This window comes from Canis lupus, chromosome 29 (genome assembly GCF_048164855.1).
Source record: "Canis lupus baileyi chromosome 29, mCanLup2.hap1, whole genome shotgun sequence".
Classification (NCBI taxonomy): domain Eukaryota; kingdom Metazoa; phylum Chordata; class Mammalia; order Carnivora; family Canidae; genus Canis; species Canis lupus.
Genome location: NC_132866.1, coordinates 15272091 through 15297860, shown reverse-complemented (window position 1 = coordinate 15297860; position 25770 = coordinate 15272091). Strand labels below are relative to the sequence as shown.

Below are 25770 nucleotides of genomic sequence, written 5' to 3'. Positions count from 1 at the left end.
CTCTACCATGGAATACATTTTGGCTTGTTAACCATATCCTTCATTCTTTTGTGTTCAAATATATTTAAGTGAAAGGGGAGCAGTCAAAGACAGTGGTAGTTGAATTAATTTAATAATTGTCTGGACTTTTCAAACTGAATTTTTGAATATCTTTTTGATTATTTTACTCTTGGGTTTTTCTATTTTATAAGAGGATAGTAAAACATTGAAACATAGATTCTGTATCCAATATCTATTTTTTTAAAGATTTTATTTATTTATTCATAAGAGACACAGAAAGAGAGGCAGAGACATAGGTAGAGGGAGAAGCAGAGCCTGATGCAAGACTTGATCCCAGGGACCATGACTTGAGACAAAGGCAGATGCTCAACCACTGAGCCACCTAGGCATCCCAAATATCCAGTATCTAAATTCATTTTCAGTATTCAGAAATTATAATTCTAGATAGCTGTTCTAAAGTGTATCTTATCCATGAACAGCTGTTTTCTTTTTATCAAAAAATTGTTTGCTACCTTGGTAAAATGTATATTTAAATTTATTTTTGAAACTAATATGTTAGGGAGCCTGGGTTGCTTAGTTGGTTAAGCATCTGCCTTTGGCTCTAGTCATGATCCCAGGGTATTGGGATTAAGCCACATATGGGGTTCCCTGCTCAATGGGGAGCCTGCTTCTCCCTCTTCTCCCCACTTGTGCTCTCTCTTGCTATTTGTCTCTCTTTCTCAAATAAATATATAAAATATTTTTTAAAAAAGAAGCTAATATGTTAGACTTTTCTTAATATTGTTTAAGATTCTTTTTTTTTTCCCAATAGGTCCATGTATATATTTGGAGGATTTTCTAGTGTGCTCCTTAATGATATTCTTGTTTACAAGCCTCCAAATTGCAAGGCTTTCAGAGATGAAGAACTTTGTAAGAATGCTGGTCCAGGAATAAAGTGTATTTGGAATAAAAATCACTGCGAATCATGGGAATCCGGGAATACTAATAATATCCTTAGAGCAAAGTGCCCTCCTAAAACAGGTAAAGTTTTTTTCTTCTTCCCTCTCTGGCATAATGCTTCTCTACTGGGCTAGAAGGAGTAATACATTTTGCTTATAAGATTTACCTTAGTATAGCTTTTAGAAATTAAGAAGTCACAATCCTCTAATTAGGAATTTTAATGTTCGAACTTAGCAGTGATTAATAATTTAATATTTTTATAAATTATTTTTAGTGTTCTCTTTTTAATTATATATGTAATATTATAATACCAATATTTTATGTGTAACATGTGAACTACTTTCCTATATAAGTAAAAAATGCTTTAAAGTATACCCTAAGAAATACTGTTTTTCTAAGAAATACAATGAAATAATTTATTTGCATTTGGTAGTTTTTTTCTTTCTTTAATATTGCCAAGCCAACCACAGAGTTAAAAGATTTTCTAGAATTTTGATGATTAATGTTTTAGTTTAATAACTTTTATAAAATATTGAATAAGTAGAACAAACATATGAAAAATTACTAGTAAATATTTATTTATGAATGATTTAGATAAGTCAATTCAATTTTCTTTAAATGAGTGGGAGTTTTATGCATTTTTTGTACTATAATTGGCTATGTATTTTCAGGGTTTGCTAGTATATGATAACTCAGATGACTCTAAATATCTTTATGAAGAATAATGAACAATGAGTGTTTGTTACAATGTTTCTTTTAGTTGTGTAGTAATGCTTTTTTTTTTTTTTGTAAGTCTTTCCTCCTCCCCCATAAAGAATAAATTTTAAATGGCAATAAGATCTTGGTAGATTGAATAATTAAAATGAGGGTAGGAAGTATCTTGAAACTTAGAAACAATTCAAATTCAATATGAAGTTCACCTCATATTGAAGATGTTATTTTGATATTGTTGGTCGTATTTATATTGTAAAAAAGTCTTAGTGATTCTTAAACAGATGTTAAAAATGTGTGAATTAAGAAGTGTGACATTTTCTTTCTCATCCTGATGCGTTCATCTCCCATTTGTCCTGCAGCTGCTCCTGATGACAGATGTTACAGATATGCAGACTGTGCCAGCTGTGCTGCCAATACCAACGGGTGCCAATGGTGTGATGACAAGAAATGCATTTCAGCAAACAGTAACTGCAGTGTGGTTAGTATTTATGGGCAAATGGTGATGTTGTTAACCTTGCTGCTTTCTAATCATTAGCTTACTGTTCAGTAGCATTGTACAGATAGCATTTTTTTACATCAAGACACTTGAGGGAGTCACTCACTATGTTGTAAATTCACTCTAGTTTCTTGCTCAAATTTGTCAGCCTACATTCTAGTAACTTTTACTTCCTCCTATGTCTTTTAAAAAAAGATTATAAGTGTAGTCTTGTGTGGTGATAGACATGTGATATAGGTAAGTAAGTATAGAGATTATTTCCATGGGATTCTTGTCAGACATGCACATGCACGATGGTGGTGTGGTCTGATGTTTTGTTTACATGCTTTGTGTTTAAGTTTAACTGGAGGTTGACTTTCCCTTTATCTGTGTAGATGAGTGGTTCTCAACCAGAGTTTTGTGCCTTAACCGACATTGGCAATGTTTATAGACATTTTTGGTTGTCACAACTGTGGCATCTTGAAGAGGCCAGGAATGCTGTTAATTCTGTAATGCATGAATTCTCCCACAAAAAACAAGTATCTGACTCAAAATGTCAATAGTGATAACTTTGAAAAACCTTACCTTAGGTAGACAATTGAAAAAACTGATAAAATTAACATTTATGGTAGATGAAAATTGAAAGCAAAAATTAATGTTTTTAGTAGGTAGTATCAAAATATCTCATGTTTTTAAGATGTCAACAAATTGAAAGAAAAATTTCAGAAAGTATTAACAAGTATAGCATTAAAAGAATTAAAAACTGTAGTAGGACTGAGGATTCTCTTACTGAGCTGTAGGTTAAACAACTAAATGATATGCTTACAGATTTTCAACTAAATGTAACATGCATTATTTCTTTTTTTGAGTTTCTATAAATAACCAAAAGTATTCATTTGCTTTTAACGATACCATGCAGAGGTAAAATGTAAAGAAAAGGAAGTTTGAAAACTAAGTAAAAAATTTTTATTGTATCAACAAAAATTTTCTTCAATAAACAGTCATATTTCAAAATAATTGTTTTATGGTTCTGTAGTAAAATAATATTCAAAACTTAAAATGGAGAAAAATTTTCAGTTACTGACTTAGCAGTATGAACTTAGCAGATGAAACTTTTGGTTTTATATGTATGGTGTTGGTGTATACTTTCCAGTGATATAAGTTGCTTTAATAACAAATATACTTCAATTTTATTTGAGTTTTGTTAATAGGACCTGACTCTGCTTTGAAAATTTGAATTACTTTTTAATATTTGCATTAATATTTACCTAATGGGGGTTATCTTAATGAGTAATGTGGAAAGAGGAGTTAAGTAAAATAAAGCATGGGAATAAGGGAATAAAGTGAAGAATGTTATTAAATAAAAATTATAGGCGGAGTGTGTTTAAAGCTCTGTTGGATGGCTCTGAATCTAGACATTGTGTTTAGACATTTATACTAAATGAAAATATGTGTACCTCAAAAATTGTTATATAAATTGCTATCAAGTATTCCTTTCATAAAGTGACCTTATACTTTATATTTTATTTTTCATAATGATGTGTAAACAAGGAAGGCACTGGGTGAGATAGTATAAGTGAGCAGATGGTATTCACTTGTAATTTAGACTTTGACGTAATGTCTTTTAGACAGTTTTATCAGAATGTCTGGTGATTAAGCTAAGCCCCAATGCTAATGGTTACAGAAAGGTCTGTGAGATTTAGTGTAAATGGTGTCTACTGATACCCTTTTTTGTTATTTAGTCATACTTATTCCAGGTTGGGTATTTTGTGCTCTAACAGTTCAAACCTGCTTACTGATCTGGTTCATTAGACCAAAAAATATCAGCCATCTTTCAGAATAACAGTCAACTTTCTTTCATCATTGATTAAATTAGCCCTGTGTGTGATTGAAATATAATTTCATCTATTGTGCTGGTTCAGTGTCAATAGATGACTACCATGTGTAATGAAGAGCAGTTGAGTTATTTGGATGGTGACTCTAATGACACCATTGTTACTATAAAGACTGGCATTAAAACTGTTCTTGGGCAGCCTCTGTGGCCCAGCGGTTTAGCGCCGCCTTCAGCCCAGGGTGTGATCCTGGAGACCTGGGATTGAGTCCCATATCAGGCTCCCTGCATGGAGCCTGCTTCTCTCTCCGCCTGTGTCTCTGCCTCTCTCTCTCTCTCTCTCTCTCTCTCTCTGTGTCTCTGTCTGTCTGTCATGAATAAATAAATAAAATCTTAAAAAAAACTGTTCTTCTTTCTTTTCTCCTAATAAGTTGTTTAGGAATTCCCTTGTCATTTTTACAGGTTATTCTATTATCAGATGATTTGAGGAAATTTCCTTTACAGTGAGCTGACAAATGTTTGGAGCTATATTCTTTTTATTTTTTAAGATTTGATTTGTTTATTCACGAGAGACACACAGAGAAGCAGAGACATAGGCAGAGGCAGAAGCAGGCTCCTCGCAGGGAACCCAATGCAGGACTCCATGCCAGACCCCAGGATCTCTGAGCCAAAGGCAGACACTCAACAGCTGAGCTACCCAGGCATCCCAGAGCTATATTCTAATAATGCTAAGATTTATATTCTATATGAAGACAGAAAGCTATGAATTAGAGAAAAAGTAGCAATAAAAAGTATGTTCTGAATGAAAATGTAGTGGTTGAATAAGAGTCACAAAGTACTTTGAGATTTTAAAAAATGTATCTTCTCTGATTTTTCTGGATAAAGAAAGACAAACATTAGTATACAGCTATTTTTTTTATCTCTTACCTTAGATTATATGTAATTTGATTGCTTCAAAGAAATTAATGTCTTTGGAACTGAGGTGACTGCAGTGTATTTTACGGGGGGATATACAGTAGTTTATAAATAAATACTTGATGGGTGACATTTAAATTATTTAAGAGGATAGAAGTTGCTTCAACCAATTTTATATGTGGGATAGGTAAAATTGAATTTTATCTGTTAACTTTATTGACTAAAAAGAAATATTTAGCTTTCTTAGTTAATGTCTAGTTAAGCATCTATAGAGAAAAAAAGATTGAAGTGGGGCTCAGGGTTCAGCATTAAGTCCTTTACATTTTTTTCCTCAAGAGTCATGGAAGGAATTAAGCCAAAAATTTTGATCATAAGTGTTGATGACATCATGTGAAACATCTGAACCTTGGTGTATATAGGGAACTCCCACCAAAGTTCCTATGTTGCCTATTTTTTTAAAAAAAATATTTTATTTATTTATTCATAGAAACACAGAGAGAGAATGAGAGGCAGAGATACAGGCAGAGGGAGAAGCAGGCCCCAAGCAGAGAGCCCCACGTGGTATTTGATCCAGGGTCTCCAGGATCACGCCCTGGGCTGCAGGCGGTGCTAAACCGCTGGGCCACTGGGGCTGCCCCACCCCCTTTTTAAATCTTTAACCTTTAATCTCTTAATACTGGAATTTAGTTGACATATGATTATATTGTATAGTAGGATTGATCAAAGTCTAACTTCTGCACTTCTTTGTAGCCATAAAAAGAAAATTTGACAAATAAAGGAGAAACATAAATTAACCAAAATGATTAGTGTCTGGGAAAGTAAAATTAATTTGAGTCATTGTGAAAATAATTTGTCTTATTAGATGTATTTGGTTTTGATAAAGTATATTTTTACTTTTTTACAACTTATCATTTCTACTTTATTTCTAGGGGTTTGTTTGCGTGATAGTTTTATTATGACTAGAATTATTTCATGTGATCATGAAGAGAAATGACTCTGCATAGGGTTTATTTATTGAATCAGAAACATGTTATTAGATTCAATAGAAAAGATTTTCATTAGATGGTTTCTATTTCAAATTGTGGAATTTGCACATTTTTTCCAATAAGCGTATTTGTAGTTCCAACAACTATAGTTTAGAGAAATGAGTAAAAGAGATTCTGATTTAGTAGAACTGCATTTGGGGTTAGAAATCTGAATTTTACAATCACCTGGTAATTTATATATACATTGAAGTTTAAGAATTATTGCTATACAAAGGTGAAAAATAACATGTTTTATCTTTTAACTTTCTAGTCTGTGAAAAACTACACCAAATGTCATGTGAGAAATGAGCAGATCTGTAATAAACTTACTAGTTGTAAAAGCTGTTCACTAAACTTGAATTGCCAGTGGGATCAGCGACAACAAGAATGCCAGGCTTTACCAGGTAAAGATTTCAGTTTGGTAACTGAATTTTATAGTCCACAGATGAGTACCATTATAGGAAAGAGCATTTAGTAAGAACATTCCAGTTTCTAAAATTAAATCGATAGCAAATAAACAGTAATATTGGAGTAATAATAGTATTGTTTCTATAGGAAAAAATTGTATGTTTGCTTCCAATTGTTTAAAGATGTTCAGGATTTCTTGTATTTATTATATTAGTGACTTGATCAGAATCCTTTTCAATTAAAAAAATTGTATCTTAAAAACAGAAAATAATAAATACTCAGACTAATACCCTAATTTACTAAATGTTAACATTTTGACCTATTTGATTTGTTTTTTAAATGCTTTCTATCTTTGAAATTCTGGGAACTATTTTTTACTGACTACTTTTTTATTACAATTACAGTATCTATAATAAGTTTTATATGATTTAATGAGAATCTAAGTTTTGTAAACCACAGAAAAGCCCAATTTAAAAAAGCAATTTCAATTTATTTTTTACATTTAACACTCTTCTTGGTAGACCCTAAGTACTCCTCTTTTAAGTATAAAAGATAAAATCACAAAATAGAAAAGTAATAGAGATATTTAACCAGCTCCATCTTCTTGTTATACAGGTAAAGTGAGACATAACTGGTTAAGTGACTTGCTCAAAGCTGCATGGCTTGTAAAAGGCTGATGTAACTACTAGCTGGGTGTTCTATTTCTGTCCAGTTTTTGCCTTTATCTCTTAGTTTTGTTTTATTATTTTCAAAGAAAAATTTCTGTGCCTATGTAATTCTAAAAAGTCCTTGAAAATCCCATCAAAGGATTTATGTCATGCTTCGAAGTTCATGTAATAAAATAAAAATTAGATTGCCCTTAAAAGTACCATTCAGACTTTAGAATGTTAATTTAAATTTTGGATTTTGTTTATATACTGACCTTTGAATTTTTTAAACAGTGTTATATGCATGTGTGTTCACTTTGAAAAAATTAGAGAATATTCATACAGTGCTAGATTTTGAAAAGCAATAGTAAGATGACACTAAACTTAAAAGTTATATTGATATCTAAGTGTTATATTCTACAAATCAACATGTAGATATTAGTAAAAATATTTACCAAGTTCCTTTAAAAATCTTGGACCAAGGAGTACCTGGGTGGGGCAGTCAGTTAAACATCAACTCTTGGTTTTGGCTCAGGCCATGATCTCAGGGTTTTGAGATCAAGCTCTGCCCTGGGCATGGAGCCAGCCTAAGATTCTCTTCTTCAGCCCCTCCTACCATGTGCCCACACACACTCTCAAATAAATAAATAAATGTTTTAAAAAAAATCTTGGAAGGGGTATATAATATATATATTTAAAGGAAGATCGCTATAATAAGAAGGGAATTTGATTGCTAGTGGAAGTTTGGAAAAATAAGTGAAGTTGCATTTGGTAGTACCCGTCTACTCATTGCCCAGGAAAGAATGTTGGTTTGGTTTATTGGCTCCACTTGGCCAGGGTATCTTGAAGAATGATAAATACCATACAGAAAATACAATAAAAATCACATTATAAACTAACTTCCCTACTTCTACATTCATATTTACTAAGTAGCAAATTGGGTATATACAGTTTGTTTTCCACTCATCTTATTTCGAGGAAGTGACAATTATTAAATGATAATTCCACTCTTTTGAAGTATTACTATGTTCTAGGCACTGTTCCTGGTACCCAATTCAATAGAACAGCAGTTATTAAAGAATAGGAGTCCCCTGCTCATTGACTCTTTCAGAGGATTCATGAAGTCAAAACTAGTAACACTAAGATATTATTTGCTTTTTAAATTCTGATTCTGTCATGGGTTTACTATGGAGCTTTCCAAAAGCTATGTGATCTATAATTCCAGTAGATTCAGAAGTAGATAGGAGAATACATTTGTCTTTTATTAAATCAGCACTACAGAGATTTGCAAAAATGCAAAACAGTGCTACACTTTTCACTATTCTTTTTTCTATTTTGAAGACTATAATTCTTTTAAAATAAAATCTACTTTTTATTTTAAGTTAAAATGTTTTTCCCCCATCGTTTTATTTAGAAAAATTTCAAATGTACAGAAAACTGGAATCTTAGAGATGACACCCACCCAAAACCCTTACCCAGATTGTACATGAACATTTTCCTTTCTTTATGCCTGATCTGTCTGTCCATCCCCCTATTCATTTATCAGTCTGATAAATGATGTCAGTAGTCTGATTTGAATTGTCAGCTTCTCTTTCGCAGGGAGAGAATTTGATGACATGTCTCCTGTGGGCCTGTATGTAACATAAAGGCACAAGACCTCCCAAAAGCTAGAAGAGTGTTTGCAATGAATTTTTTTTTTTTTTTGCAATGAATTTTTAAATTAAAATTTTAAGTTAATAAATAAATATATTTTTAAATGGCCAGTTTTAATTTTTAATATGGTCAAAGCCAATAGATAACAAATGCATAAAGAAAAGATCTATGAGTCCTTAATAATTTTTAAGAAATAAAGGGGTCTTGAGACCAAAATGTTTGAGAATTGCAGCTTTAGAATATTTCCAGAAAATTTATACTACTGCATTTAAACCTGAAAGGGCAAAAGGCACTGATATATTTAATGTGATATGGAAACTGAAATGTAGTCAAACTTTATAGATCAGTGTATTAATGAAGCACTGCATTATTAACTAGTGTACACTAGAGCATAACTTTTTAATGTATTTCGAAATGTTTGTTTTAGAAAATAGACACTGTTTTAAGATCAACTTGTATTCTAAGGATAAACCACTGTTATTGAGTAGTATGTTTAAATGTTAGAAAGACCTGAATATCTGTGTTTAAAAATAAACATTAGAAAGCAAAGATTATAGCTTCTTTATTAAACATAAAAGAAATGAGACTTCTTTCCCCACAGTTATAATTAAAGAATGAAAGAACCTAACATGTCAAAATAGTGCACCTGGGCTATGGAAATTAGATACGAGAGTAGGAATAACTTTGAAATTACTTTTGTTATGTGCTGGTTATTTTTCTTTAAAGTGATCTTATAGAATATAAATTGGACCTGGAGATGTAAAAATAGTAGTGATTTTATTAGTTGAGGTACCATATGCTACACTAGAAAACCTAGCAGTCAACACATTTTAATAGATGTTATAGCCATACCCTATATTATGCTCAAGAATTAAAGAAAAAAATAGGATCTTCTGTTTTTATTCTTCATCAAACTATTAGATAAATTTTGTTTAGTAAATTATATTGATATCCTTAGAATTTTTAATCATTAAAAGTTACTTAGATACAGAAGTTGTATTTAGAATTCTAAAATAACTGAAAAATATACATGCCTTTTGGTAATCTAAAAATAAGATATAATTTTTTTTTTTTTTTGACTAGCTCACCTTTGTGGAGAAGGATGGAATCATATTGGTGATGCTTGTCTTAGAATCAATTCCAGTAGAGAAAGTTATGACAATGCAAAACTTTATTGCTATAATCTTAGTGGAAATCTTGCTTCATTAACAACCTCAAAAGAAGTAGAATTTGTTCTGGATGAAATACAGAAGTATACACAACAGGTAACAACTCTACTTGTTTATATCATGGAAATATGCAGAAAGTCCTAAAATCACTAGCAATGGTTCATTCCTTTTGTTTTTAAATAAATTATTTTGGGCAGCCCAGGTGACTCAGTGGTTTAGTGTTGCCTTCAGCCCAGGTCGTGATCCTGGAGACCTGGGATCAAGTCCCACATCGGGCGCCCTGCATGGAGCCTGCTTCTCCCTCTGCCTGTGTCTCTGCCTCTCTCTCTCTCTGTGTCTCTCATGAATAAATAAATAAAATCTTTAAAAAAATAAATTATTTTTATTAAATCTTGGAAGTAAAGTGGAACTGACTTTGGAAGTCAATTGGCAGTGGACTTAATCTGTATATATATTTGAGAATAAGATTTTCTAAATTACTCATCTTGCATTTTACATAGTAAACTACTGCATTTCTTACCAAGTGCTCATTTTATATGAATAAATACACTTAAAATACATGTGTATAAAATTTACAAATTTGTTTTGAAGGGTAATTACTTCATAACTTGAGATGTCCCTTATAATTACAACACTAGAGGGATGTCTGGGTGGCTGAGTCATTTGGAGTCTGACTCTTGGTTTTGGTGCAGGTCATTATCTCATGGGTCCTGGGATCGAGCCTTTACTGGGCTCTGTGTTCAGGGCAGAGTCTGTTTGGGATTCTTTCCCTTTTTTTCTCTTCCTCCCTCAACTCATGCTCTCTCTTTCTGTCTCTCAAATAAATAAATAAAAGTAATTAAAACACTAGACTAACACATTGGTTACATTGCATATTTTTAAATTTTTTTTGTGTGTTGTAAGTTGGGTTTTTGGATTATGCTTTTTTTTTCAGGTGTAGATTTGCTTGAAATAATATGATAAAGGTTAGCAGAAATAAAATCAAATTTTAAAGTTTGTGGAAGCTATTGGAACATAAAGCACTTGGAAACTGCTTTCAATATTTCAGGGGAATTAGAATAGTTCTTTGAAAACTATCAAAATATATTTTATGAGATATTTCTAGAGGAATTTACAGTATTTATTTTCTACTCTTGGGTTGTTAAAATCTAGTCAATTCTTAAGAGTAGATTTTATAAGGAAGTTTGGAAATAATTTACTAAACCTAGTTTTGGAGTACTTTAGTTCATGTATTTACTTGAAATGTACTAATATGAACTGTCATAGCATCATAGCATATTTATGTATTTTGTTTCAAAAATAAAATTAGAACTCAAACTAGATCAAGGTATGATTAGATAAGCGATAAGACTAAATAATTTTAGATGCCTTAAATCTGTAGTTTGTAGTTGATTTGGCCTAATGTTTAAGATAAACACACACAACATACACATAGACACCCTATGGTAAATAATGCACCAAGTGGCATAATTTCTATACAAATAATGTATGTATGTCTATAATTCAGCTGTTACTTTGAAGACTCATGGGCCAGATCTCAACAACTTTGTCTTGACTTTCAGTTATGATTTTTATTTGGACAAATAAAATAGACTACCAATTTCTAGGTATTTTAGAAATTATTACCAATTACTTGCTATAGAAATACTTAAGTAATGTTTTCTAGGTATAGCTGATTTTAAAGAAGCATTGAGAATTGTAATCAAAGTGATGGAGAGGGTGCAATTGAACATACTGCTTATCTTTAAAACTTAGTAGCAAGTTATTCTCTCCAGCTCTGTATTCTTCATCTGTAACAGGTTAATAATCATAGCTATTTTGTAGATTTATTGTGAGAAAAAATAAACTAATGTATATAAAGAATATAAATTTTATTTTTGATTGTTTACAATAATTATGGTTTACATTTGGAGGATTGTTATTTTTGTATCACTTTTCTAACTGCTGCTATTCTTACTATTTCCAGGAATTGTTATTTAGAATTCATGGATAACTAAATGAATTTATTTGATGAAAATTAATACTGATCTTAATTTTGGAAAAACATTTGCCTCAGACTAGTATTTTAATTTTTGCTTGGTGAATGAGAAATCCTTCTGACAGCTCCCTCTGCCCCCCCAATGCCCTGGGTAGTTGTACTAGGACCTTTTATCTCATAAGATCATTCCTGATTTTTGATGAAGAATAGGTAATTGATTTTACTTTTACTAGTAATAGAGGAATATGCATCTGGTGTTTAAGAAGTGATATAGGGACAGTTTTTATAAATGTTGGAAAAGATTAGAGGGACTTACTCATACTCCCTTTTGAAATTTTTGTATGGACACTCATTTCACTGTTAACTTCTTACCCTAACATTTTTGGTAATATTAGAATGTATATTTCTTATGAGTATCAACACCAGATGATTTAACTTTTATTTATTTATTTTTGAAAAGAAGTTTTGTTTATTTTTAAGATTTTATTTATTTATTCATGAGAGACAGAGAGAGAGGCAGAGACATAGAGGGCGAAGCAGGATCCCTGTGGGGAGCCTGAGTTGGGACTTGATTCCAGGATCCCGGGATCATATCCTGAGCCAAAAGTAGACAGATGTTCAATCATTGAGCCACCCAGGTGTCCCTGATTTAACTTTTAATTTCAGTTTCTAATCATAGATTGAAAGCTCTGCCCCACGCATTAATAAAATGGTTAAATTAATTATATCCCTGGCTTTTGTAAATATTCAAAACTGTGAAGCAGACATCACAATATATTTGTTGGCTGTCAAACATTTATTATATGGCTGATATTAATAGAATAAAAAACTATTATAATTAAATTTATATGAGAAGCTAATCTATGAAATCATTTTTGTGTGAACTGTGGACCAGTATTCGTTCAATTAGTACGTAATTATTGAGTACCTTCATTGTACTTGGCAGTCTATTGCTTGCTGAGAATAGAGATCAAAAGATAATCACTGGGGGCGCCTGGTGGCTCAGTCAGTTAAGCATCTGCCTTCTGCTCAAGACATGATCCCAGGATCCTGGGATCGGGCCCCACGTCAGGGTCTCTACTCAGCAGGGAGACTCCCTCTCCCTCTGCCCCTGCTCCTCCCCTTGTTCATGCTTTCTCTGTCAAATAAAATAAATAAAATCTGTAAAAAAAAAAGTGAGAGAGAGAGAGAGAGAGAGAGAGAGAGAATCACTGTTCTCAAAGAGTTTAGTGGCAAGGAAGACACACACAGTTACCCTGAAGTGTGATAATTGCAATAATAGATGAACACAGGACATATGAAGAAAGAAGATGGATGTCTTAGTAATGTGGACTTAAGGAGTTTCCTAGAGTGATGCTCTAGCTAACTCTTGCAGGACTTTGTGTTAGCCAGTATATGAAGATATTTGTAACGAGGCCATAAAAGCATCTATGTATTTATTTTCTTTGTCTTATTTGAGAGCTTATGGCCAAAAGGTAAGATGTCTGTGGTTTCATGTAGGACGGGCACTAATTGATTTTTAAAAAATATTTTAGAAAAAAGTGAGAAGGTGTATTTGTAAAGTTTCATTTTTAATTGTATGGTTATCATATAACAAATTAAATCTCTTAATTCTTTTGATACCAGGAGCTTCATTTCTTCAATTACAAAATTGGGGGACAGTTATTAATGAGCATTTGAAAAAAATTAGTTCTGTTGAATATGTATCACTTTTAAAGAGCTTATTATTGGTAGATCCATATCTTGTGAGTTTTAGAAAGTACTTAGTATTTGGCATTAGAGCTCTCTTGCTTTTTTCCTTGTTCAAAATATAATATTTTTAGTTTTACACTATAATCTTGAAATGTGCTGTTTTAGAAGTTGCATATTTCAAAGTGTTTTGTGTTAGTTCCTCATCTTTTCTTGTTATTATAAATCATAAAGATTTGACTAACAGTTTTTTGGATGTGTGATAAACTTAAATTTGAGACTTTGTGGACTAGAATGCCCTCAAAAAGAAAAATGTTTTGTTTCATTAGAAAGCTGAGCTTTAGCAAAATTTCAAAGGTGGATGCTTCTGCAAGGTGACATTCCATTAAGCTTACCTTTATGTAAAATGAATTATATCCCGAGTCATTCCAATTGTATACACTTAAGATAACCCTTCCTTGGCAAATAAAGACAGACAAATTTAGGCAATTTAAAGAGATATCCTGGGTCAAATAATCATTTACTTATCGGAAATGGCTAATGAAATGTTGCTATGATTAATGGTGTGCTATAGTAAATTTTCATAATATAGTAATTTGTCTTTGATTTTCAACTGCCTGTCCAGTTCATTTACTGGGTAATAGTTACTTTAAATGTTTTATCAACGGCTTCATTTTTCTATTTCTCTCCTCTTCCTCTCAGATCCTTATCATGATGAGTTAGGGAGTAATATTTCATTTTAAATGACTTGTCTTTACTATAGATAGTCGGAAATGTAGGCAGAGTCGCTGTAATGTGAAAGACAATCATTAATTTGAAATATCTATGTTGGATTGACTCCTGCTGTTATTATCAAGAACTGTAAAAATGTTGTAGCTTTTTGTATCAAAATATCTTTCAGAATAATGTATGAAATATGTAGTGATGACAAGACAAAGCAGTATGTATATTTTTATAATTAGAAACATTTATTAAGTACTATCTCTGTCTCAGGAATTGGATGGTGGAAAATAACCATATCTGTTTTAATGAACTTTTGTTAATAATTTATTGATTACCTAATCTGTATTCTGCTAGGTGATAAGAGATCTGTCATAATGAATATTCATAGATATTTTAATTGTATCTAAGAAATATTTGTTGAGTGTTTACTATGAAATTTATTGTAGTTATACGCCTTGCAAATTTCTAGGTCTATAGCTATCTTTATAAGTTCTGTAGGACCATTTGTATAACATACTTAGAATAAACACTGGATCTATATATCTTATTTCTGTATGTTAAACACTTAAATGGAGACACATATTTCTCTCTATCCTGACAGTCTGCAATATAAAAAGGGTAATGTGGGGTTTTGAAATCATCTCACATTATAATATTATTAACATAGTAACTTAGAAAATAAATATATTATGTATATTAAGGTAGAAGTGTTTAGGAATAATGTCAGCAAGTTGACAGAATGGAAATTTCCAGCTCTTGTCCCCTCACAGAAACATTGGTTTGAACAACCATTCATATACAAAAATGCAAGAGCTAGGTAATCTAGGTAAGAGATTATAGCACTCAGGAGAAGTAGAAATAAGAAAGGACAGTTTCACAATACCTGTATCATCCCTCCCCTAAGCTCATGCAGGACAGTGAAGCATGATGAGAGATAACTTTCTGCAAAGGGGAAGGAGAGTGAAGTGAGCACTTGACTTTGCTTCTGACCCCAGTTCCAGGCCTTCCCCGGTGAATCCCAGTGCCTGATTGGTTGCTACTGACCCAGGCACCAGGCATGCTCCAGACTGACACCCATGGCCTCGTACTCCAGGCTGTCCGCCTGCGGCTCTAGGCTCCAGGAAACCTAATGTCTATGACCTTCCCAGTATACTCTAGCACTGGGCTGGTTCCTGTGGAGTCAAGGCCAGGCTCACCCCTGGAAACTCAAGCTTCAGGCCTTTCCCTGTGTACCCAACCTTCAGGCTTACCCCTGTGGTCCCAGGTCCCAGGCCCATCCTTCATGGACTCAGAACCAGGCTTGCCTTACTGAACCCTGGCACCAAGGCTAGTCCCCACAGACTCATGACCAGGTCCATACCTATAAGTTCAGGTGCCATGCTCACCCTAGCTCTAAGCTGGTATCCATGGACTTAGGGTCAAAGGTTATCCCAGTGTCATGTTAACCTCCAGTTTCCTTCAGCTCAAGAGATTCAGGCTCCAGATTGGCCCGTGTGGGCCCAGCTGTAAGCCTGCCACAGTGGATATAGGCTCCAGATGCCCTCATGGATCTAGTCACCATCCCTGCATCAGTGGACCCTTGTACCAGGTGGTGCCCATACACTCTGGATCCAGGCCTGTACCTGCAGACACAGATTCTAGGTCCACTGCCATGAACCCAGGCAGTTGGCCTGCTCATGTGGATGCAAGCTCTAGACCTACTGCAGTGGTCCTAGGCTCTAGGCTCGCCCCTCTGTATCCAGACACCAGGCAGGCCCCTGTGGATTCAGACTCTAGGCCTGCTTGCCCACTGACTTAGGTACGAGGCTAGCCTAGCTGAGTCCTCCGGTAGTAAACCTGCCTTTGGATTCTATCGACCATATAGACCTTTAGAATTTCTGGATAGGCTGAATGATGAGGGGCTTTCCCTACTGAAGTCTGTCTGTAAAGATAGAAAGAAGTAGTCACTTCTGCAAATGAGACACGAATGCAAGGCCATAAGGGTCACAAAAAATCAGGGAAATACGACACTATCAAAGCAACAGAATAAAGTACCAGTAACTGACCCTAAATAAATGGAGAGCTACAAACTGCCTAACAAATAATTCAAAATAATCATCTAAAAGAATAGACATATTCCCAAAGAGGTTATTCAAGTGGCAACAACTATGATAGAAAGTTTGATATCATCAATCATCACAGAAATACAAATCAAAATCAAAGTGACACAGCATCTCATACCTGTTAGTTAAAGTGGCTGTTAACAAAAAGAAAAGGGATAAGTTGACAAAGATGTGTAGAAAAAGGAATCCTGTACACTGTTGGTGGGAATGTAAATTGGTATAGTCAAATTAAAAAACAATATTAGTTTCCTCAAAAAATTAAAAATAGAACTACTATGTGACCCAACAATCCCATATATATAGGATATATCCGAAGAGGGTATATATATCCAAAGAGAATGTAAACAGGGTATCAATGAGATATCCTGCATGCCCATGTTCATTGCAGCGTTATTCACAATAGCTAAGGGATGGAAATAGCCTGTGTTCATGGATGGGTCAATGAATAAAAAAAATGTAAATATATATAGTGTATTATGGAATATTATTTAGCCTTACAAAAGCAAGAAATCTTGCCATTTGCAACAACATGCATAAACCTAGAGGACATTATGCTAGGTGAACTATGCCAGATGCAGAGAGAAAAATACTACATTGATTGTAATTATATGTGAAATCTAAAAAAGTCAAACTTCATAAAAGAAGATAGTAGAATGGTGGTGGTTGCCAGGGCAAGGGATGAGGGAAATGTGGAGATGTAGGACAAAAGGCACAAAGTTTCAATTATACAGGATAAATAAGTTCTAGAGATTTAATGTATAGCGTGGTTACTCTAGTTAATAATACTGTATTGTATACTTGAAATTTAAGAGACTAGATCTTAAATGTTTCACCACAAATAAAAAGGTAACTGTGTGAGGTGATGGGTAAGCTAATTAGCTTGATTGTAGTGATCATTTCATGTTGTTTGCGTGTACTAAAACATCAAATTGTGTACCTTAAATATATACAATTTTGTCAATTATCACTGAAGGAAGTTAGAAAAAAAAATTAAAAAACCCCCCATGTAGTTCTAAAGCAGAAATAAGAAAATAAAAAGATAGAGTTGTTTATAATCTAACAGAATTTTGTAAAGAGAGTAGCTTGGACCAAAAATATATCATTTTAAAATTATCATATGAATAAACACATTTTAAAATTGATTAATGATTAAAAATAAGATCTATAGAAGATATTTTCTTTTCAAGCTTCTTTTTGAAATATTAATGAGAGCACTAAGAATATTTAGTTCTATGGTATTTAGCAATCTATTAAATTTTAGGCAAAGGAGTCAGATTTTATCATAATGTGGAAGTAGATGACATAACTTTATCTAAAATTGCATGAAAGTTCTGATGTACTAGACAAGTCTGAACTAGCAGTTATTCTTCTTGGTCCTTCGTGATCATGTTATGAAGTCTTCACTCACCCCTATATACAGTTTGTTGAGTTTGTTTCCTGTTCTCTCACAGTGCATGTAATGGCAACTTAGCTGTAGATTCTTATCTCCAGAACTGATTAAACTGGTAACAATAGTAGCAGTAACAGAGCAACAGCAGCAGCAGCAATATGTTAATTTTTTCATAATCTTGCCTCATAAGGTAGGTATTTATATCAGATATTTATAACCTTATTTTGTAGAAGAGGAAACTGAAGTTCACAAGGACTAAATAACTGACCCCAGTCATGTAGCTTGAGTGCAGAGTCTGTGTTTGGAAAATCGTGTTCTGTTCTATATCATTCTCCAAAATGTGCTGGAATTGTTAATTATCCTTGGTCCAAGAAGTCATTAGAAAGCCAGTTCTATATGTTTTTAAATGTCATTTTTAATGATAATGAACTATTTGCTAAGGAATATGACAGTATTTTTATATCTAACTTTTTTTAATGCTCCTTTTGCTGTTTGCAGAAAGTATCACCGTGGGTAGGCTTACGCAAGATCAATATATCCTACTGGGGATGGGAAGACATGTCTCCTTTTACAAACACAACACTGCAGTGGCTTCCTGGTGAACCAAATGATTCTGGATTCTGTGCATATCTAGAAAAGGCTGCAGTGGCAGGCCTAAAAGCTAATCCTTGTACATCTATGGCAGATGGCCTTGTCTGTGAAAAACCCGTTGGTAAGTAGTAAACTAGTAATTCTTTAAAAATATTCTGTTTCCAACTTCTCTTCCTACCACCCCCTTCCACTTGTGAGAGTCTCTGTGCCTGAAGTAACTTTCACTATCTTTTTATGATGTTGATTTCCTGATATTTTGGTAAATTTTAGTTTATCCACTTTTCCCACTTACTCTTAGTGACCTCAGCATTAACTTATGAAAATAGGAAAATTTTATTCTTTAATATGATCTTTATTTCTTGGTTGAATCTATTCTTAATTTTGTTAACATCTTTTACTTTTATAATAACAGTGTGTGGAAGAAAGATTTATTTTTAAGATTAACAACTAATTTAGAATTCTTTTCCTATCATAGAGATCTATTTAATTCGGCAAAGTAAAAAGAAACTTTTCTGGGTTTTATTTTATTTTTATTTTTTTGCATCATATGTCATTTTGTGGTGATTGACCTTTACTATTTTTATATTGGACATGGCATTCAAACCCCAACCCGTACCCGTTGCAATTTTTTATTTGGTTTTATTAGCCAGTATAAAATGTTAGAAGTGGATATTGTTTTTTTTTTAAGTTTTTATTTAGTTATCATACAGTGTAATATTTGTTTCAGGTGTACAGATAGGTACAAGTCTTCCAAACAACACCTGATGCTCATCAAGACAAGTGCCCTCCTTAATCCCATCACCTGTTTCACACATCCTACCCTGCCCCCTTCCCCTTTGGTCACCATCAGTTTGTACTCTATAGTTGAAAGTCTTTTTTTTTATTTGTATCCCTCTCTCTTGTTTTGTTTTGTTTTGTTTCTTAAATTCCACATCTAAGTGCAATCATATGGTATTTGACTTGAAATGGATTTTTGTTAAGTAAGAAAGGAACACTGAATTTTCTCTTTTTAAATATTTTTTATTGTGTAAAATATACATAATATAAAATTTACCATTTTAACCATTTTAAAATGTAGAGTTCAGTGTTACTAAGTGCATCAACATTATTGTGAATCAATCAACACTATATATCTCTAGAACTTTCTCATCTTCCCAAATTCCATACTCATTAAGTAATAACTCTCCAGAACTCACTCCTCCAGCCCCTGACAACAACCACCTTCTACTTTGTCTCTGAGTTTGACTAATCTAGGTACCTCATATAGATGGAATCATAAGGTATATGAACTTTTATGGCTGGCTTTTTTTTTTTTTTTTTATAAATTTTTTTATTTATTTATGATAGTCACAGAGAGAGAGAGAGAGAGACAGAGACACAGGCAGAGGGAGAAGCAGGCTCCATGCACCGGGAGCCCAACGTGGATTCGATCCTGGGTCTCCAGGATCGTGCCCTGGGCCAAAGGCAGGCGCCAAACCGCTGCGCCACCCAGGGATCCCTAGCTGGCTTATTTCCTTTAACATAATGTCTTCAAGGTTCATCCCTATGGTAGCATATGTTAGAATTTCCTTCCATTTTTAGCCTGAATAATTATCCATTTTATATACACCTACAACATTTTGTTTATCCATTCATCAATAAGTGTGTATTTATTTGAGTTGCTTTTACTTATTGGCTATTGTGAGTAATGATGCTATGAACAAGGGTATACAAATATATTTTCCAGTTCCAGTTTCACATCTTTTGGGTATATAGCCAGAAGTGGAATTGTTGTATCATATGGTAATTCTATGTTTAATTTTTTGAGGAATTGTCATACTGTTTGCCATGGAAGTTGTACCATTTTACATTCCTACTAGCAATGTCAAGGTTCCAATTTCTTCACATAGGTAATTCTATGTTTAATTTTTTGAGGAATTGTCATACTGTTTGCCATGGAAGTTGTACCATTTTACATTCCTACTAGCAATGTCAAGGTTCCAATTTCTTCACATCCATGCTAGTATTTTATGTTTTTAAAAAGATTTTATTTATTTATTTATTTGAGAGAGAGAGAGTAAGCGAGAGAGAGAACACAAGTAGGGGGAGTGGCAAAGGCAGACTGAGCCACCCAGGCACCTCTTCTTGCTAATATTAAAAAAAAAAATTATCCTAATGGGAGTGGTATTCTATTTCAGGTAAAGATTTTATAGCATATTGTTTTATTTTTATTGTTTGTTTATATCAGAGACGTGTTTACTGACAGGGCATTTGTTTTGATAAGGTATGGAATGTTTATGGAAAAATTTGTGGCAGGAAAGTAAATAATGATAGTGTCTGTAGTATTTATCCAAAGATAGAAAACTATGTCATGGGCTACATTTCTACTTACAAGTTTTTAAGTTATGTAACTTTATGTACTTTGTTAAAGGATTAAAATTCTCCAAAGAATTATAATTTTCAAATTTGATAATAAATTCAAGAAGTATTGATATCTTCATTTTCATTTACCTTCTTATGTATTTTTTGCAATAATTTCTATCCCATACTTGGCTTACTTGAAACATTCCCTAAATAGCAAAAGGAATGAAACCCATATACCTGTGTTAAAATACAGTTAACAAATAAAATAATTATGTTTGTTGATTTATTCCAGTTAGTCCAAATCAAAATGCCAGGCCATGCAAAAAGCCATGTTCTCTAAGGACATCCTGCTCCAACTGTACAAGCAACGGCATGGAGTGTATGTGGTGCAGTAGTACCAGACGATGCGTTGACTCTAATGCTTACATTATCTCTTTTCCGTATGGACAGTGTCTGGAGTGGCAAACTGCCACCTGCTCTCGTAAGTATTTATCTAGAGTGACTTTTCATTTAAAGGCATCATAAATCAGTTTTCTGTGGTGGAAGGAGGTATTAAACATTTGAAGAAGTTTTTAAGATGGGAAAAACTTGTAGCTAGTTTTAAAACCTATTAATAGTATAAGCCCCAGATTTATACCATTATTTTGAATTTTACTAATTATTTTACCCTACACACACACAAAGTCACACATTTTGCCACATTTGTGCTCTCCCCAACTCTGAGTATATATTGCAAATAGTGTAACATTTCAAGAAAGTGCTTATTACTGCAAGGGACACATACTGCTTTGTTGTGTCCTTTGCTTCTTCAGTGTCCTTTGTTCTAGCACTGTTCCCATTCCCATGTCTTACATGACTGATATTTTTAAAGACTTGCATAACACTACTGATAGCACCTGGTGTCCTTGTAGGATTTTGAGGCCACATGCAGCTTTTTTTTTTGGCTTGGGAAAATGTAGAAGCTGCGGGTCTCAGCTAGCTTTGTGCTAGCAGAACGTAGAGTTTCTTTCCATAATCTATCCTCTGACATTGGGCCTCATTAAAAAAAAAATGCCTTTCCAACAGGGGCATGAATTAGTTGGTCTGTTCAGATTTATAATAAGAAGGATGGAAGGATTATTTACTTCCATTGCTCCTACTATCTGCTTTTCAATGTTGAATCAATTCATTCATGCCACACTAATTGGGGTCTGTCCCTCCTGTGACTGATCTATACTTTACATTCTTTTGGGGGATATACTCTGCAGGTGCCTAGGGTCACCATTCTACAACCACAGTTAGCTACAGAATCACCTTAGATAAAATTGGAATTCAAGTGTATGTTCATCCAGAAATCCTTTATTTAGACAAAGTAAAACATCTACTCACTTGCTAAATCCAAATAGGCACAGATGAAATGAGAGGAATATTTTGTTCCTCTTCATTACCACACTTCCCAGCACCCGAATGTCTGCAAAGCTTAACGGGAGTCCTTAGGTTTCTTTAGTTTTGTTTTTCTTCCCAGGACTTTTACCTGCAATAAGCTGGGTTTACAATTAGTGAATCTGATTAATGGGTGTCAGATCCCAAAGGAGCTGCAGTGACAGTGCCATGAAAGGAGACAAAACAGCAGCCACTTGAAGCCCCTTGTGGGTTAAACTCAGGAATATGTTGTAGTTGAAGGGTGTTCAATGGAATAGGGAAGGGGAAGTTTTAATCTTTATAAGGGAATACTTTTCAGGGGGTCTTGTCATCCCTATTCTATTTTTTTTATTCTAACAATTACCCTATCATGTCTTCTCTCACTCTATTTTTACAACTCTTGTATGTCCATTTCAGGTTTTTGCATCAGTCTACTGGCTTCCCTCTGTTTCTTTCCCTCCTACAAACAGGCACTTGCAGGTTTCCTGGGAGTTTGGCCCATAACACAACTTGTTCCTACAACTTTTTAAAGTTTCTTTTGGACTTATCAGCCTGTTGGCTTCCTTACATAGGAGTAGCCACTATTGACATAACTATTATAAAGTATGGATAAGTATCCTAGCAGTAACATGCATTACTTGCCCATCTGTTCTTCCTTCTATCCTTCTTCTGAGCTCTCTTGTTTATACTCTAAGAGGAAGGAAGAGCTGCTGCTTTTAAGAGGGGCTCCCTAAGTCTGAGATACCTTTTGGTGGTGAATCTTCTGTTTTGAGGCTTGCCCCTGGATCTAGTGGCCCACAGACAACATGGCCACCCAGTTATAAGCCCTTCTTTCTTGGATGAGTGACCTTCTCATTTAGAGGTAGCTAGCTGCTTAAGACAGTGCAGGTGGAGACTCATTGGCCTTTCCAGAGCTTACATCACTCCCAAAGATACCTCCATAGTCTACCAACCCAGCCAAACCCATATTTGCTCCATATCAGGCACCAATGTTGAATGAAGAGCAAATAAGTGCCACAATGCAGGCTAGAAGTTCTAGGATATGGCTATTGTATGTACTTGTTTTCTCAGGATCTTGGCATCAAGTGGTGGGGTGTTTCTGGGATGGGCATGGCTGGGTGTATTAGGCATTGAGCTCCTTGTTGCTATCCTTTTTTAGGAACTTTGATAGGGAATGGTGATGTACCTCATTCAGTGCATGGCATTGTGGTTGTTGCAAGCATAAAATGGTCTCACTCCCACAGAAAACATCTTATTAGGTGTCAGCTGCCCATACCAGTGCTGGAGATTTGGGGGCAATTGAGAGAGTACTCAGACTCTTCTTCTTATATCTTCATAGTCATATTTGTCTTTCCACAAACATTAATGTTTGGTAAAAGAAGTCAGACACAAAGGATGACATACTGTGTGATTCCATTTAGATAAAGTTCAAAAACAGGCAAGACTAACCTCTCTTGTTTAGGAATGAATATTTAGGTGGCAAAACTGTGGAGTGAGGCAAAAGTTAATATAAATGACAGATAGTGGATACTGCTGAGAAAAGATTGGGATGCTGACTAGGACAGGGGCACAAGGGAGGCACTGTTCTATCTCCAGGCTGGGTGCAGGCACAGAGCATTTCTGTACAGTAATTTATTAATCTCACATCTTTCTTTATGAACTTCTCTGTGGGTATTATAGGGTAGAAGGGTAAAAGGCAGGGAAAAAGAAGCATGTAAAGTCTCTAAGCTCTTATACGCTTAAGAACTTTCTAAAAGTTATTTAGAGTTAAATCTAAGTCGTTTTTACTGCTCACAAATCTTTCATGTATTCCATATCTTCCTTCTCATTTATTCACATTTGGATAATAGTCTTCAGTAATTCTTTCAAATAAATTTGTGGTTAGTAAACATTTAATTTGTATATGTCTAAAGTGTATTTTTTTATGTTCATGTGAATGATAAAGTGGCTGGATGTGGGAGTTCTAAGTAATTCTTTCCTCAGACCCTGTAGCATTTGATGCTATGAGTGAGAATTCTCATGTGACTTTGATTTTCATTCCTTTGTGGGGAACCATTTAAAAGAAATTCTTTAAGAAATAAAAGATTTTAAGATTTTTTTCCTCTTTATCCTTGGCATTCCAAATTTTGTAACTTATTTCAATTTAATTTTCCAGTAATTGAGTTGGCTTTTAAAAAATGGATTCTCATTGGCTCTTTGAATCTGAAGAGTAATTTCTTTACTTGCTAAAAATGGTCTTTAATGCTTAGATTGTTTTCTTCCATATATTGTTTTTAGAAATCTTAAAGTAGTGGTTGGAATTTCAAAGTAAATCTCAATGTCTTAAATTCACTTGTATTTTCCATCTGTTTGTTACAATTCATATTTTTCTTCTTTATGGTTGCTTATTTGTGGACTTTTAATCTATTTTAAAGTGCTGAGAACCTGTATTTCCACTATAAAAACTGTAACCTGTATTTCCACTATAAAAACTGTAACCATATTTTTTTTGAGAAGGTAAATGAAACATTAAACACTGGTACGAAGTGCATCGTCACCACTGATGAACTAAATTAGGATATGTACTGCTGGTAGGTCTGTCTGCTAGGGTTGTGTGGATCAGTTGTTAAGTTCTGCTTTTATGTTTTTTGTTTTTGACGCTTTTCTTTTGTTACTGTCTTGATTTTTGATGTCTTAAGAGTTTTGTTTTCTACTTCAACCATTTGTTCTCGAGCAGTTAGTCTAGTCTGATGGATTTTTCTTTTCTGTAAGCCTCTTGTTTCACTGTTTATGTCTGTTACCACATTTGCCTTTTTGGTGGCTGTCTATACCTTATTTGTGCTGATAATAGCCAATAACAGTTATTTTTGTCCCATAGCCCTTTAAATTATATGTCCTTTACATCCTTGTGGGGAAGAGGGCCATTGGACTTTGCTTCAAGGAGACCTTGTGTTTTCTGGAAGTAGTATTCACCTAGCGGTGATCTACGTCTTGTGAGAAACAAACTCCTTCTCTGTTACGTCATTCTTCCCTGTTTTTAACCAACATGCTTTTAATGAGCAATAAGGAATGTCAGAACATAAAATAAGGACTAGTAATAAAGGTGGCATCCTTGCTCAAAATATGAGTGCTAAAAAGTAGCTGAGTGTTATTGTTTAATGGACATCACCTTTCGGGCAATGTTTTTTGTCATACTTTTGCCTTTAACTTTATATCTTGTTAGCATTAATTATACGTAATGGATTTATATGATCATTTCTGCTATATGTGTCTGGTCCTTCCCTAAACATTTAACAGTAGTAACTCTTTAAAAACATTCTTAGAATTATAAATAAAGCTTTATTAGCAATGGTATATATTTTATGTTGCTTTTTAGAAAGTTGTTTCAGCAATCATTTGAGATTGCCAAGTAAATGGAACTTGAAGGAAACTTTTCTTTGCTAATGAAACACAAATATGGATTTTATAATAATCCCAAGAGTTTTTCAGTTATAATATTGTGATATTAGTACTTAAAATCCACAAATTGAAGAAAAGAAATATATCTTAAGACAAATTTTATGTAATGTTTTCTGGGAAAGCTTTTTTAATAACTGCAATTATTAAAAATTGACACTTTTACTTAAAATATTGGTTATTCTCTTTGTGAAAATGAATTTCAAAAGGATAATTTAGAACAATAATAGAAGACTTAGTTCCTAATATATAAAAGTTCAAATATAAAAATGCAATTAAGTTGATGCAGTAAAAATGAAATAATAGGAAATGTGAGAATACAGTACACGTCTCACAAATCTG

The 25770-nt window shown here is 33.7% G+C and overlaps 1 protein-coding gene across 3 annotated transcripts in view; it reads left to right on the top strand.

Moving 5' to 3' along the window:
• Window positions 1-25770, top strand: part of ATRNL1 (attractin like 1) — a 784866-nt gene that overhangs the window by 148270 nt on the left and 610826 nt on the right. For all 3 annotated transcript variants that reach the window (XM_072805187.1, XM_072805188.1, XM_072805189.1), the window contains exons 12-17: window positions 812-1020; window positions 2013-2131; window positions 6171-6303; window positions 9691-9872; window positions 18157-18370; window positions 20885-21073. In XM_072805187.1, coding sequence (XP_072661288.1) covers window positions 812-1020; window positions 2013-2131; window positions 6171-6303; window positions 9691-9872; window positions 18157-18370; window positions 20885-21073 — 1046 coding nt within the window. The remainder of the gene's footprint in view (window positions 1-811; window positions 1021-2012; window positions 2132-6170; window positions 6304-9690; window positions 9873-18156; window positions 18371-20884; window positions 21074-25770) is intronic.